The sequence below is a fragment of the Castor canadensis genome, chromosome 18, assembly GCF_047511655.1.
Source record: "Castor canadensis chromosome 18, mCasCan1.hap1v2, whole genome shotgun sequence".
NCBI classification, from domain to species: domain Eukaryota; kingdom Metazoa; phylum Chordata; class Mammalia; order Rodentia; family Castoridae; genus Castor; species Castor canadensis.
Window position 1 is genome coordinate 45,710,851 of NC_133403.1, and position 15,657 is coordinate 45,726,507.

The 15,657-nt window shown below is 52.2% G+C and overlaps 1 protein-coding gene across 12 annotated transcripts in view; it reads right to left on the reverse strand.

Moving 5' to 3' along the window:
- The window catches only part of Rimbp2 (RIMS binding protein 2), a 190,529-nt gene that overhangs the window by 65,167 nt on the left and 109,705 nt on the right, over positions 1-15,657 (reverse strand). For 11 of the 12 annotated variants that reach the window (XM_074061337.1, XM_074061336.1, XM_074061334.1 and 8 more), the window contains one exon: positions 3,842-3,946. The exons of the other annotated variant lie outside the window; for it this stretch is intronic. In XM_074061337.1, the coding sequence (XP_073917438.1) occupies positions 3,842-3,943 (102 nt within the window). In that variant the 5' untranslated portion in view covers positions 3,944-3,946. The remainder of the gene's footprint in view (positions 1-3,841; positions 3,947-15,657) is intronic. 12 annotated transcript variants of the gene reach the window in all.

The following is a 15,657-nucleotide window of genomic DNA, read 5'->3' on the forward strand; positions in this document are numbered from 1 at the left end:
GGAGAGAGAGAGAGAAAGGGGGAGAAAGAGAGAGAGGGTGAAAGGGAGAGAGAGAGAAAGGGGGAGAAAGAGAGAGAGGGAGAAAGGGAGAGAGAGAGAGGGAGAGAGGGAGAAAGGGAGAGAGAGAGAGAGAAAGGAGGAGAGGGAGAAAGGGAGAGAGAGAGAAAGGAGGAGAGAGAGGGAGAAAGGGAGAGAGAGAATGAGAGAGGAAGAGAGGGAGAGGGGGGAGGGAGGGGGAAGGGAGAGAGAGAGGCAGGGAGAGGGAGGGAGGGAGGGAGAAAGAAGTGGGCATTGCTAGGACGCTCAGGACCTCTACGGTTACAACAAGCAGTAACGCGTGGGTGCAGCTCTTATTATTGTGATTATTCTTCACCCTCACTTTCTGCTGAGTCCCCGAAACATGCTGCTATGGGGCCCTTAATAAATTGCTGTTAAATGGATGAAATGAAGATTACCAAATGAGTGCTGACCCCCTTGTCCCCGGGGCTCGGCTCCAGGGACGGCTGTGGCTGAGGTAGATGGGACCGTCCCTGGTTTTGCTGTCTTTACTTTCATGAACCATGCTTCTACCCAGCTACCAAGACTGGCTGTCGGGTTGGTCCCACCTTACCTGAAGGACAGATAGCCTTGGCACTTTGACCATCTGTGCATTCGTCCTTTGTCCCTTAATGTGGCAAATGCCTCCCCTGGGCATCATCCCACCTGCTTCTCCCACCCCATAGCAGGCAGGGGTCAGAGTTGAGCTGCTAAGGAGGGGGACGTGCCCTGCACAGGACACTGGGTTTTGGTCCCTGATATTAGATGCCCAGGTGCCCTGCTCTTTCTTAGGGTGGCCATAGCTGGAGGCCAGGCCAATCCAAGTGCCGTGAAGTGCGACAAACCCAGTCCCACTTTAGCACCAAGATACACCTGGCTTCCTGATATACGCTGTACATTCAGGGAAAGAAGAACCAGGGCCAGGAGGCAGAGGCCAGAGCACAGAGAGGGGTGGAGGTTGCTCCACGACCCCAGCTCTACTTCCAGCCTCAGGAACAGCCAGAGCTGGAGGAGAAGGCTAGGGCCAGAGTCTTAGGGACATGGAATTCACAGTTCCCAAGAGGACTGAGACCTGGCAGGGACTTTGCAGTTCAGCCTGCAGGCTGGCCCAGGAGTAAGAACCACGCAGATGACAAGCGGAAGTGGTACCTGACTCCCAGAAGCAGCAGAAATGGAAGCAGACGTGGTCCGTGGTCAGGAAGAAGGGGTTTCCCTTTGCAGAGCTCAGGTTAGGCAAGAGCAGCACAGGTGCTCTGAGTGAGGTCACTGGGTCAGTGTGGGATGGGATTATGAAGCAGCTACGTCCAGCACAAGCCAGAGATAACAACTGGGGCTCAGAGGAGACTCCCAGCTGGAGAGACACCTACACCTGGGGTCACACGTTTGACAAGAACCACCTCACAGGCGTGGGGAGGGCAGATATGGACAGAGACCAGGTAGCTCTCCTGAGGTAGTTCCACTCCAAATCTGAATCATCTCTGACCTGACAATCCAAGGACAACATGTGACTTTTATCATGGTAGGGAGATAAGGACTAGTTTGGGTCCTGATTTCTAGCCTTACCATGGAGGATTTACTGCTCAGCGAGGAAGGCTCTAGCTCTGCTCCAGTCTTGGATTCAAGTCCTGCTCCTCACTGCTTGCCTCCAGCCATACTGGCCATCCTGCTCTCTGAGACACACTGAGTCTCTCCCCGACCCCGCCATTGCCAGTTATGTCCTTGTCCCACTGAGCTCCTTCCCCAGCTCTCGACGTGGACGGGTGTCTTCTACTCACTTAAATTTCACCCTTGTGCAATGTCGCTACTGGCCAAACTACCACTTTGTTCTGTCCAGCTTCTTCCTGGTGCTCATCATGCCTGGGCTCATTTGATTTTTCTTTTAGTCATCTACTTACTTTCTCCCTGAAGGGCAGAGGCTCAGGCTCGCTGGACACTATGTCCGTCCTTTTCTACACCCAGCTGAGCAGCTGTAGGACACAACACTGCTGGATGATGGAGCGAGTGACACAGTTGGCACGAATGTCCTGGGTGGAGCAAGTGGACCATGAACTCAGTGACAAAGCCACCAGTCTCATTGTGCTCCATACCCAACCTTCCTAACACTTAAAAAAAAACAACTTCCGAATTTCTCAGAAATGACAAAATTGGCACTTTCATATCTCATCTATTTTCCCTTCCTCTGTCCCCCGCGAGGAAGCATCAGTGTGTCCAAAACAGAGACAATGAAGAATGCAGGGACAAGAGGAGCACAGGAAATTGGACGATACCCAGAGGAGATAATGAATAATGGAGTTACTTTCAGTTTATTCCCTCAGTGGCAGATGCTTAGTAAATGTAACTCCAGGCTCCGTCAGGAAACAATGTCTCCTCATCCTTATTGGGCAATATTTGTATTTCTGCAGACTTCTTATCTGCCTCAGACGGGCCCAGCCTGGAGATGTGGTTTCTGAATAGCAATGAAAGGATGCAGGTGCCATCCAGGTCCCTCTGGGTCCCCAGGAAGCCCCATCAGGCCCCGTGAGAGAACAGTAATATTCTCACCCACCACCCAGCAGGGTCCCTTCCAGATAACATCAGATGAAGTATTGCTTCTTGGCATGCCAGCCCACTTGCTATGACAGGTCATGGGGACTGTGACAGTCGCCATCAGTGTGGATTTAATGAAATCTCTAATACAAGATCTTGGTAAATGACTAGGGAAAGGCCATCGAGAAAGATCTGCCTGCTGTGTCTTGCTAACAAACTCCTCCAGCAGGAAAAGCAGACAGATTCCTATCAGGAGTAATAGAGTGTGTCCTGTATTGTGAGATCCAAGGCCTGGCGAGGCCGGAAGATGGAGGCCCTCATGAAGGGCAGAGGAGGTATCTGCTGCCTGCCCTGGCCAGCACTGGGCCAGCAGCTGCAGACTGACAATCTGTGCCCCTGGCTCAGCCTGAAGACCTGTTGCTCTCCCCGCTCTGCAGCCCCTGTCTGGAAGCCCCTCCCTTCCCAGAGGAGAGGGAAGGGAGGAGAGCACTGGGAAAGCAGGGGAGAGCCGTCCTCGGGTCTGTGTGCTCCAGCATCTCAAGGTTCCCAGTCCTATTCCTACTCAGTGAGACAGCAGACAAGGCCGGTGACCATCATCCATGCCAAGCTGGCACTCCCCAAATAGCCCAGCCCTCCTTCCCTCCTTCGTGCATCTCTCCTCTGCACTTTCTTGATTTCTCCCCCTTCCTCTGTTCTTTTTCTACCTCCTCTCTCAATGGATCATGCTATAAATATTTCTCACTTAGCCCACTTGAATAACCTCAAGCTAGCAGATATAAACCAAAAGTAACCCTCTTATAACCCCGTCCTATGGGGCCAGGATTTACCTTGGGCGGGCATTCCATCTAACCCAGCTCCCACCTCTGCCCTCCACAGTACTGACTGGTTCCTGCAGTTCTCACACGGTGTCCTGGGTCAGAGTGGCAGTCAACACTCCTGTGCAGTTTTGGAGTAAGGGAGACTGCAGACTGTCTTTCTCCCTGAGTCACCCGGCCACCCACTGACAAGAGTGTCCCTTTTCCTTCAGTCCCACCCCGGGCATCTGGTATGAGGGTCTTTCACTGGTTTGTGCATTACATGGTCTAGAGCCAGCCAAAGATTAACCAGAACACAGAGGGAACAAAGGCCACTGGGCCCCCCTTTGAGACAAGAAATGGGGACTCTGTAGCCACCTGGGCCCGGGGTGGCAGTCAGGTGCTCACAGGCCCTCAGCCTCTCCCGGCCTTCCAGACTCACTCATTCCCCCATGCACACATTCACACCAGCCCTCCCACCTCACCTTCTGCAGAAGCTCAATTTCCTGCTGCTTGGCGTTGAGGACGGCCAGGGCTTGTTCATGCTCTAACTCTAACTGCTGTCGTCGTTCTGCAGCCTCACGCATATGCTGTGGAAACAAGGAGGTCCCCTGAGGAAGGGGTGGCCCACTGCGTGCACAGCCAGCCGTTCTGCCTCCCGCTGCCCCCAGGAGCAACACGACACAGGGTCCCCGCCTCCTCTCCCTCCGCTTCCCCAGCGAATTCCACAGAGAGGCAGAGTAGTGGGGAACCCTGGTCCCCGCCTGGCTGCTGCCTCTGCATTTGCCATTTATATTCTCAGTGCAGCGAGCGTCTGAGCAGAGCTCCAGGCTCGCAGGAAAGGGGAGCCTCCCCTTCTCCCTGGCGTGGAAAACACCCTGGCCTCCTCCCCAGGTATTCTTGCAAACAACAGGGAGGCTTTTTACCTGCATTTAACTCATACCCCTTCATAATAATCCCAAGACGTAGTTTCCATAACTAGCCTGTTCTGCAGGGGGGATCTGAGGCACAGGGAAACCTTTGCCTGTCCTGGTTAGTAAGTCCATGTCTGTCCCAGGTCAACCCCAGAGTCCACAACCTCATGGACCCCAGGTCTCAGGTTCTGGTCCTGACTGCTTGTCCCGTGAGCCAGAACACTGAGCTACCCCAAGTCAAATGCTCCTTCGTTTGTCCCCAGGAAAATCTCAAGGGGTGGGGTGACCAGGACTGTTTGCTTCACAACCACCCATTTGTCCTTGTTGGAAGGCCAGTGACCAAGTCCCCAAAGCCCAGGATCTGACGTTCACCAGCGTGAACGTGAAGACGGCCAGAACCTGCTGTCCACAGCGACACTTGCCAGCCCTGGCCACACGAGGATGTGCATGAGGAATGGCCTCAAGTATGAAAAGCTGTGACACAGACTGACGTTGACCCTATGAAGGCTCTGGGAAATGTCTTATGGCACCTGCTATCTGTTCCCAAGGACGGAGGCCACCACGGAAGTGAAAATTTCATGTTATTCCACTTCCTTCAGAAAGAAAGGAATGGTGCCGCAATAAACATGGGTGTGCAGGTGCCTCTGGAGTAACCTGTGTCACAGTCTTTTGGGTATATCCCCAAGAGTGGGATTGCTGGATCAAACGGTAGATCGATGTCCAGCTTTTTAAGTAGCCTCCAAATTTTTTCCAGAGTGGTTGTACTAGTCTACATTCCCACCAACAGTGTAAGAGGGTTCCTTTTTCCCCGTATCCTCGCCAACACCTGTTGTTGGTGGTGTTGCTGATGATGGCTGTTCTAACAGGGGTGAGGTGGAATCTTAGCGTGGTTTTAATTTGCATTTCCTTTATTGCTAGAGGTGGTGAGCATTTTTTCATGTGTTTTCTGGCCATTTGAATTTCTTCTTTTGAGAAAGTTCTGTTTAGTTCACGTGCCCATTTCTTTATTGGTTCATTAGTTTTGGGAGAATTTAGTTTTTTAAGTTCCCTGTATATTCTGGTTATCAGTCCTTTGTCTAATGTATAGTTGGCAAATATTTTCTCCCACTCTGTGGGTGGTCTCTGCAGTTTAGAGACCATTTCTTTTGATGAACAGAAGTTTTTTAGTTTTATGAGGTCCCATTTATCTATGCTATCTCTTAGTTGCTGTGCCCAAAAGACCAAAAATCGTATGTTCTCCCTCATATGTGGACATTAGATCAAGGGCAAACACAACAATGGGATTGGACTATGAGCACATGATAAAGCGAGAGCACACAAGGTAGGGGTGAGGATAGGTAAGACACCTAAAAAACTAGCTAGCATTTGTTGCCCTTAACGCAGAGAAACTAAAGCAGATACCTTAAAGCAACTGAGGCCAATAGAAAAAGGGGACCAGGAACTAGAGAAAAGGTTAGATCAAAAAGAATCAACCTAGAAGGTAACACCCACGCACAGGAAATCAATGTGAGTCAATGCCCTGTATAGCTATCCTTATCTCAACCAGCAAAACCCCTTGTTCCTTCCTATTATCGCTTATACTCTCTCTACAACAAAATTAGAAATACGGGCAAAATAGTTTCTGCTGGGTATTGAGGGGGTGGGGGGAGAGGGAGGGGGCGGGGTGGGTATTAAGGGAGGGGGTGGGGGCAGGGGGGAGAAATGACCCAAGCCTTGTATGCACATATGAATAATAAAAGAAAAATGAAAAAAAAAAAAGAAAGGAATGTATATGATGAAATGTACGTAAAAGGGGACTTTGTGGTCAACATCGTAAAGTTTGAATCCTTTACCTAAAAGTCCAGATTCCTTCGAAAATGCAAAGGTTTCAGCACCTGAAGCCCGGGAACGGGTGTCAGCAAGTCCAGCAGCTCCAGCAGGCACAGGGCCTCTTGCTTGCCTCTGTCCCAGGAACCTGCTCTCTTCCACGCATCCCTGACGTCTGAGTGTCACAGACAGGCCCATATTATAGCATGGGGGCACCTCACGCAAGGGGGCTTGAACTGGCTGGTGGTTTGTGTTCACTTATTTAGTGTTTTGCCGTTTTACTGACATTGAGTCTTTTTCTATTTTTATTTAATTGGTTTTGAAGTCTTAAAGAACTGTAGCTGCTATGAGTCCTTAGGACAGAGGCATGGCTCTGGGAAAAGGCCTGGGGCTGCAGATCCCAGCAGGCAGGGGCAGGAGGTCCCTGCTGGGAAGAAGGGGCAGGGAGAAGGTAGGGACAGACATGAAGAGTTCAGAGAGGTAAACTGAGTTCCTCTCATCACTCCCCCCATGCCACCCCCATCTTGGGCCACCAAGAGCTCCTCCTTCCCGGGAAATATCTTGCAATCCCACCATTTTAATCCAATGTAGAGAAGGCTTCTGTTTGCATCTTGCAAAACGCTGGGGCTGGCGGTGAGTTTGCATGTTGGCTTTTAGAAGAAGACTTCTTTGAATGTGGTGTTCAGGCACAGTGACCTCTGCGTCCTCTCTACTGTCACCCCCCACCGCCCCCACCCCCGGGGAACTCCAGAGCTGTAATTACCCCGCACCTCGGCAGACGAGTGCTGGCTTCTCAGTTGCTATGGAAACTCTCACAGGAATCTGGGATGCTTGAAAACAGAACTCCCCAAAATATGAGCACAACTCCATAAAACAGGGTGTCGGGTTAGTTACTGCAATAGGTCATTCACCTGGGTCTGTGGCCAGGACAGACAGGGACCACACACACCACTGTCCCTTGGTGTCTGGAGACCTTATCCCATGGGTACCAGCATCCTCTTGGATGCTCAGACTCCTACGCAAAATGATGCAGTATTTGCACGGAGCCCACACAACCCTCCCACGTACTTTGTCACCTCTGGACTCTTTGTAATACCTGCTACAATGTCAGGTCTGTGTAAATAATCCTTGTACTCCACTGTGTAGGAACTAATGGCAAGAAAGGTCAACCCGAGTCAGTACAGTTGCAATTTGTTCAAAATAGTTCTGATCCATCTGAATCCTCAGATGAGACATGCAAGGACACTGAGGGCTGACTGTGTCCTCTGGCGTCTGCTCCAGTCTTGAGCCAGGCAAGTATCAGCCTCCCGAGCAGGAGGGTGGAGTTCGCTGTGACGTCCACCTGCGATCCAGTCTTGTTCCTTGGCTCTACTCGTCCTGCCAGGCTGTGCGTACCATTTTGGTTCTAGCAATTTCTAGTGGTCTCCTTATGGCCACCTCCACCTCCCCTTCCCTATGACCACGTGGCCTCAACTTCCGAACCAGTAGCATGAGTCCTGGTGCACACTGCAGAAAAACACACCGACAGAGTCCCTAACAGGTCAGGAAATCTCCAGAGGAGCTATGAGAGTTCTCCCCAAATGCCAGCCACTGACCATCGGTGACCAGGAAAGACTGCACTGGTAAATGACGGTGGGAAAGTAGAGGACAGGTACTGTTTATTGATCATTTGCCATATGCCAAGCCCTTTCACCACGGCACGTGCTTTTTCACTGAATGCTGAGAGCTGGGTGCTATGGTCACTATTTCAACTCAGAGAGGGCAAGTCACTTGCATAAAGACCACGCAGCTAGGCCACGGCACAGCCTGGACACCATCACAAGAATGTCAACACTCAAAGCCAGCACGGTCCCCACCACTGCCCCGTTTCTGGATTGAGACAGCTGAGAAGCAGCCACCCTCATCTTAAAACCCTAGGATGAGCAGAAAAGCATCTTCTGACTGCCATGCCGCCAACCTGGTGCGGACGAGTCTGACACAGCTGTTTAATTGCACTAGCATTACAGCAAATTTCAGCGCTTCTGTTTATTTTGGAAGGGGCACTGCTAAAAGGAGCCTGTGTGCTCTTTATTTAGCACTGGAGAGGAAGTGGTTAGGAAAAGGAGGAGCCCAGGCTTCTCACAAGGACTCATTAGAACAATTAAATACAGACTTCACCGCGCACGTGGGCTGCAGGTCCCCGGGCACCAAAGGGCGAGGGCAACAGCCACACATGGCCTTCCTGCTTCCAGGGTAGATGGAGCTTAAGGACCAGGTGGCGATGAATAGCTTCTACCTTCCTCAGACTGGTGAGCCAGCAGGAAGTCACCATCAGGAAGGAATAAAGGTGTGAGATGCAGGCCCCATGAAGGCGATAGGATGAGGCCTTTTGCTACAGATGGACTGGAGTTTTGCCTTCAGCCAGGCCCGAGCCTCCCCCCTCAACCCACGTCCCTCAGCACTGCCCAGTGTCTGCCTCCTCGCTCACATTCTCCTGAAGAGAATGGATTCTGGTCACGTGTCCACTCTCAGTACCCCTCACCCTCCAGCTCTGTCCATCTGCTTCCTGTGCATTGCTGGCCAAGCGTCCCCCGCCCCCTGCCCCGCTATGGTGACACAGGGCCTGTCCCCTATCCCATATCACCAGTCTGCCTCCTCAGGCTGTCTCTCAGCAGCACAGATGCACTGGCTGGTCCTGGACACACCCAGACCCAGCTAAAGGACCCCGGGTGCTGGGCTCCAGGTCTGTGGCCTCTGCCATTGCTCCTTCTGCTCCTGCCTGGTCTCTGCACCACTGCTCTGTCCATTGTCCTTCCCGGGTGAGCGTGTCGGTTTCACTCACACGCTCGCTCCCAAAGGAAACCTTTCTTCCTCTCACGTCCACGGCTCCTCACCATCTCACTCGCCACGTCAGAAGCACAGGCTCAACCTGTCCACTGAATTGCTGGTTTCTTTCTCAGAGGAACTTGGGGGTCATTGGCCCCATCTCAGCAGATGTCACCTCCCCCCTAGCTCCTCCAGGTTGGGGGCTGGGTCATTCTTGATTGTCCTCCATCCTCTCCCACATCCAAGTCTTTAAAAACCTTTCATTTGAACCCAAGCCTTTCCTGGAAGCCGTCCCTTCTCTGGACACAATTCTCACGATGGTGCCCAGGCCTCTGTGAGTCTAGCTGTGTGGTCTTATGCAAATGACTTGGCCTCTCTGAGTCTGTCGGCCTGTTGAAATAGTGACCACAGTACCCAGCTCTCAGCATTCAGTGAGACAGCGTGAGGAGGTGGCAGAGGGCCTGACACACGGCAAGGGATCAATAAACGCTATCTGCCTTCTCATCCCCCACTGTCGTTTGCCAGTGTAGTTGTGGTCAATGTAGCAAAGTCTGGTCACTAATGGTCACAGTGCCACTTGTGGGAACACCAGCCCCTCTCCTAGCCATAACCAGACCCTCGAAAGGTCCTCCAGGTCAGTGCTGCCTGCTCCCAACAGTGGCCCCAGAGTGGTGGCTCCACACGGCCCCTCTCTGACCATCCCTAAAAGGCCTGATAGCCAGCACATGACCTGGCACAGATCCAGACTTCACCACAGCTGGCAGGCTCCCCTGTGACCAGCCTGTCACTGGCCTGAGCTCTCACAACTGCCCCTTCATCGCTGACCTCTGCTCAGGTCCACAATGACACCGAGGTCACCCCACCACCAAGTCCCACTGTTGGAGATACTTGTTCCCATTCAAGTCAATTATTTTGTTTGGCTTTATTTTATGAGCTGTCTCCCTTCTCTCCCTGACCTATGAGAGCACAGATTAGAACACCTGACTTGCGGTGAGGCAGAATGAATGACAGCACAGGTGAGCTCTGTTATCCGGCCCAGTGTCCCCTGCCACCTCCTCTCCATGAGCACAGCCCCACTGTTGTTCAGTACCACCCCCTGCTTTGCCCTGGACCAACAAGTGTGGCAAAATTCTCATGGTCCCAATCACTCTAGGAACACCCCCACTTCTGGGTACATGTTCGCAGGCCACGGGAGCCACGCTAACTAAGGGGAGTCAGCCTGGGATGCCTGGTGGAACCTGTAACCCATGGCTGCTGAGACTTCAGTCTGACACACTAGAGAAGATAGACCACTCATGACTGGGGACCCTTGTCCTAACCAAACCCGCAGTCGGAGCTATGACACCAGCACACACACAGGTCCCCTGGCGGAACTCATGCTTCCCACTGCTCCTCTGGGTGATCTGCCTCCAAGGTAAGGGCCGAGTGACCCGGATGGACACCAAAGAAAAAGGAGAGAGATTGGCTTTGAAGCTGAACTTCAGTGAGTTATGTGGACGATGAGAGAGAAGGTAACTCAGGTGGGGGAGGATGGGGCTGAGTTTGATACCGGTGAGAGCTGTGAACCGACCCCGAGAGAGAGAGGCCAGGAGCTGTGCACAGAGCAGGCTGACTCTGGTCTCATCCTGGCTAAGGACAGGTGATTCCTTCCGCACAGCCTTGACTTTCTCGATGAGCTGAAATACTGCAGAGAGGCCACAGCTTCCAAAGGGTTCTGCTTCTAAGGTGTCAATCAATGCTTCCTCCTGGCACCAACCCTAATTTCTCCTCCACCCCTCTCCTATGCTCCATCCAAATGGCCGATCCATTCTGGGTCCTCTGCTTTGGGGAGGAAAGGCAGGCTGAGGTAGAGAAACAGAAAACCCCTTGGGCTCTGCCTGCCACTCTGCACTGGGGCACTGAGAGGCTGTCACCTCATTGCTCCCAAGTACTCTGTCTTGTTGATTTCCTTTTCTCTGGTATACATCTCTGCTGAGGCAGGTGACATTTTTATTCGAATTGACAGAAGAGGTAACTGAATCTCAGAAAGATTATGTAGCAGCTCAGACAGTGAAAGCAGGCTTTGAATGTAGAGGACAGTCCCGTTTCCTCCCTCCCTCAGCTCTCTGCTTTGTAGGCACCTCCTGGGTAGCTCTGCCATGGTGAGGGATGTGTGGATGCTGGAGGGGCGGGGGGAGGACTGGCCTGCTGCAAGACAATCCCAGGTGAACCCTCCTATAGTCAGGCCTCTCTCCTGGGACGGAAGCCTCTGACCACCTGCCTCTGCCCCTGGGGAGGCGCATACCCTGTGGCCAGGGCTGGAGGTCACATGCATCTTCCCGGAGGTGCAGTCAGCACTGTCCCTTGCATGGCCTCCACAAGTGGTCACGATATTGTCAACCTTGGCAGCACGGGCTCAAGACCCTCAGAGAGAAGCTGAAACCCCTGGCTTCCAGCCAAGGCAAAAATGCCAGCAAGTGCCCTGCCACACACCACCACCAGCACCTGGCTCCCGTTCCTTGCACAGACTCCTGAAGGGCGCGCGACAGTCTGCGTGGAAGCCTTCGCATCTGAAAGGCACCATGGATTATGCACCACGGAAAAAATGCCGTCTGCAGCGCTCTGCCTGTGGCAGGATTTATTTTTAAAGCGGGGCTATTTACAGCTGCATGTCGACATGAACGCCAGTGCTTAAGTAGCCTACAGTGTCAGGGGACCGCTTCCCGAGGAAGGCTCGGCTGTGGGGTGCAGAGCAAATTGAATTATTATCCCTCCTCGTCGGGAGGTCAAAGGTGGGTTTGTCCTCTGCCTTTGGCCACCCTGCCTGGGCAGAGAGGAGTGACAGATGACAGGGCCATGCAAACCTGGCTTCCTTTTACCCGGCACCTGGTGAGAACACACACGCACATTCTGAATCCGTGTCTTCAGAAACAAGAGACGACATGACAAGCTATTCTGGGTGGCCTGTGATTTCCTGTCCCAACCACACATCAGATCCATTCACCAGAGTGACAGAGAAAGAGTCACTGAGTTCTGGGAACTGTATTTTAGCCAAAGTGTCTCAGTTTCTCAAACTGGGAAAGGTTGGGCTCTCTTGAAAAGCCTTGGCGCTTCTGTGACTGCTCCTGTACCCACAAGACTTTCTCAGCCACACCAACCCCCAGGGACCTTGAAAACCCAGGCAGTGCTGGCACGATCACAGACCACAGAAGGAACAATTCATCCCTCTGCGCAGCTCACATCACACCCCAGACGTCCCCAACTGCAGGGCCTGGGGTGGAGGCTGGCAGGCAGAGGGGACACAGCCAGCCCGGACCCACGGTCAAACGCCTCTTCCAAAGGTTGCCAGCTGTGTGCTCTGGGGCAAGAGATGTGTGCACATCTCTGAACCTCGGTGTCCTCATTCATTGGATGGCAGAAAAGAACGTCGTCTAACTAAGGCTGGTGCCAGGAGCAGGTGAAAGGAGATTCAGGGTGGCTGGACATTAGAGTCCAAGGTCAGTGAGGAAGTCCGAGCAGCTCTGTCATTCTGTTACGCCTTCGCTCCCCTCCCGCTCCTTCATTTTCCTTATACTCTTTCCCTCTTCCTGTTTTCTTTTGGCTTTTTTGAGTTCTTTTTAGCATTACTTATTCCTGTATCCATGGAGTGGATTTCTATGTTTTCACATATTCTTTGCGGTTGCTCCAGGAATCTCAACATACATTTTAATTTAAAATCATTTACTTAGAATTAAAATTTGCCACTCCAGGCAGAAGGTAGAAACCTCAAATCCACACTGGCATATTTTCTTCAGTATCGTAGCAGTTTTCCTATGTGTGACATCAGACAGTTTTTCTTTTTCTTTTTGAGCCTTTATGCTACATTTAAAAGTCTAAGTGATAAAAAGTAGTCTCTCTGTTCTCTGTTGTATTTACCCTTCCCTTCTGTTTCTCTCATCCATGTAGTTTTTACTGAGCTCTGACCACATGACAGACAGAGCCAGACACAAGAGACCAACACAGAAACCTCAGGGGCCTCTGCTGTGTGATTTCCTTTGCAGTGGGAAAGAGAAGCACTCATCAAACACGGACAGAAAAGCAAGAGCTTATGCCAGGGTTGCAAACAGGATGGGGGGACCACAGAAGCACTTCCTGTGCAAGTAGTTTTGAGTACCCACCAGGCCCTGCAGCACTAGGTGCAGGGGTAGAAAAGTCTAAATGACCACCCAACCTGGCACCCCAGAAGCCCCCAGTCCACCTCCCCAGGGACCAGTCAGGACCAGAGTTTGCCATCTCTCCCACAAACACAGTTCCAACTCCCCACAACCGTCTGCCTCTCATGCACATGGTAATAAAATCATGGATGGGAGAGAATTTCTCAATGTGAAAAGGACTTGGTCCAGGCACAGAGGTCCATACGTCATCCTGCAGCTTGAGTACAGCACACGGCTGACTCCCTGGTGGAGGGGTGTCCACCCCAGAGCCTGGGCTGCTCCCAGATCACCCACAAAGAGGGGTCAGAGCCTCTCCCACTGAAATGGGACTCACAGTGTGGTGGCCACCTTCATCAATGTCCTGTCCCTGCCAGTGTCGAGGTCAAGGTCCAGGTGTGCTATTGGCCGTGCCCACCAGGTCTGGCCAGCCAGGGCATTGCTGAGCCCAGCCCTGGTTCTCTTCTTGTGGCCTGGAGCCTGCTGGAAGGTGGCATGGAGTCTGAACCCTGGGACACATGAAGGGAACCGGAAATACCTGCAGGCAGGTTTGGACCAGAGGGTCAGGAATGGACCTGGCAAACACTCACAGAAGGACAGTGGGACTGAAGAGGAAGACTCGTCACTTTGAGAGTCACCTGCTAATCCTAGGTAATTAGCTGTTTGTGAACACAAAACAAATCCTGAAGGTTTATATTTAAAAGGACTCATCTGCTAACTATGGGGCTCAAATCCAGTCTGAATCCTTCTGGCTTTTCCTTTGACTCCCACTATGTAGTGGATTGATTTAATTGAAGGAAGTGTTCTCACACACCTGGTTTGCACTTCTGGACTTGGCTCTGCACCCTGATGCTCAGCTCAGTCCCCAAAAGGAAGAACTGTTCGCCTGTCACCAACACAGCCCATCCCAGATGGTGGAAGGAAGGGAGTCTCAGAAGGGCGGAGAAGGCTGGTCCTGCTGAAGTCAGAATTGACTTGGTTTTAATTTGATAGCAGGTTCTGGGTTTCTTGGTGGGTCAGGGGGCCTGGAGAGAACAGTGCCCGGCCACACATCTGCCCCTCTCCCAGTGTAGCTGGGTAGAGTTGAGGCTGCAGAGCCAGGAGACAGTCTTTCCCCAAAGCAGCAGATGATATGCCAGCATGACGGCAATGACAAGAGTGTGTTAAAATGGTTGTTTTAATGCATGTGGGTGCCGTGGGGGCTTACAGGGCGCAGGCTGAGGATACCTCACAATCTCAGAGTGCACGACAGACTCCCACTCAGGACAGTGACACCCACTAGAACACAACAGAAACCACTTTCAAGGGAGCCATGGGAAGTCTTGTGGCTTCTGCTGGGGTCTTGTGGACATTCATGCTGGGAAGCCAGCTCTGTGTGAGAATCCTGACCCGAGTCCACTGGGCTGGCCATGTGGACAGGCCAAAGGAAGGGACTGTGAGCTGCTCATCCTTCCAGTCAGCTCAGCAGACAAAAGGCTGATCAAGCTTCAAAGACTCCATCTTTATTCGCCATCTGTGAGGACTCAAGGGAGAGCCACTCAGCTGAGCTGCAGGAGCCCAGAACCAGGAGATGCGACCTAAATCAGAGGTTCCAGCTGCTAGATTTGGGCTGGTTTGTGGCACAGCAATGGATAACTCACTTGCCTCTTCCCAGATCTGCTTGACTCTGGCACACGGCATCTCCACGGAACTGAAAAATCACCCTCGAGAGCTCACATTACACTGCCTTGCTCTGTCACTGAGAACTCTGCTGGCTTCCATTGTTCCTGCTGGGAAACTCCAGTCCTGACCTTGGCCATGGAGACGTCAGTGACTTGCACCTCCCCTCTCCCTGCCCTCCGCCCCAGCTCTGTTTTGCCCTACACCTCTGGCTTCCCCGTGGTTCATCAAATGCACAAGGCCCCCTTTGCCAGAAGCATCTTGCACTGAGGTTATACAAGGTTCTGTCCCTGGCATCGTTCAGGTCTCTGTTCTTGTGTCACACACATTGTTGTCAGGCCTCCCCCTTCCCTACTGTTGAATAGGAAAGAGCCTCTCTGTCTCAATCACTTGCCATCTTACAACCAACAGGGACACCAAAGTGCTTAGTGGCCTCTTTCTAAGCCACCAGCATGGCACAGCACCAGACAGTGCCTGACACACAGCAGCTCTCCACACACTTGTTGGATGTGTCTTCAGGTGGGCTCACCTGGTGTTCCCATCAGCACAGTTACAGCAGGTCTGCGGGAAGCCCGCGTCTGCAGAGAGTGGATGTGTTTCCTCTTAAACTCAGCCCTAGGCGGACAGATTTCTGGCTCTTCAAGTGAAAAAGTACTCAGCAGACCCCTAACACCGCCACACTGTCTGTGAAAAGAACCGTGTGTGGATGGACTCTTGGTTTCCATAAGTAATTGCCGACCAGTTGAGAAAAGGCCCACGTTGTCTTTGGCTGAATTGAATTAGCAGAATTAAGACAAGTACGTCAGTGATGTCTGGGAAGAAAAAGGCCAGCGTATGGACGTGACCGATAGGCTAAGTGTCACTTTAGACAGAGGTCACGTGCTCCAGGGCTGTGACTCCTTACATTAACATAAGACGGCGACCATCCGTTCCTCAGTTACTGGACAC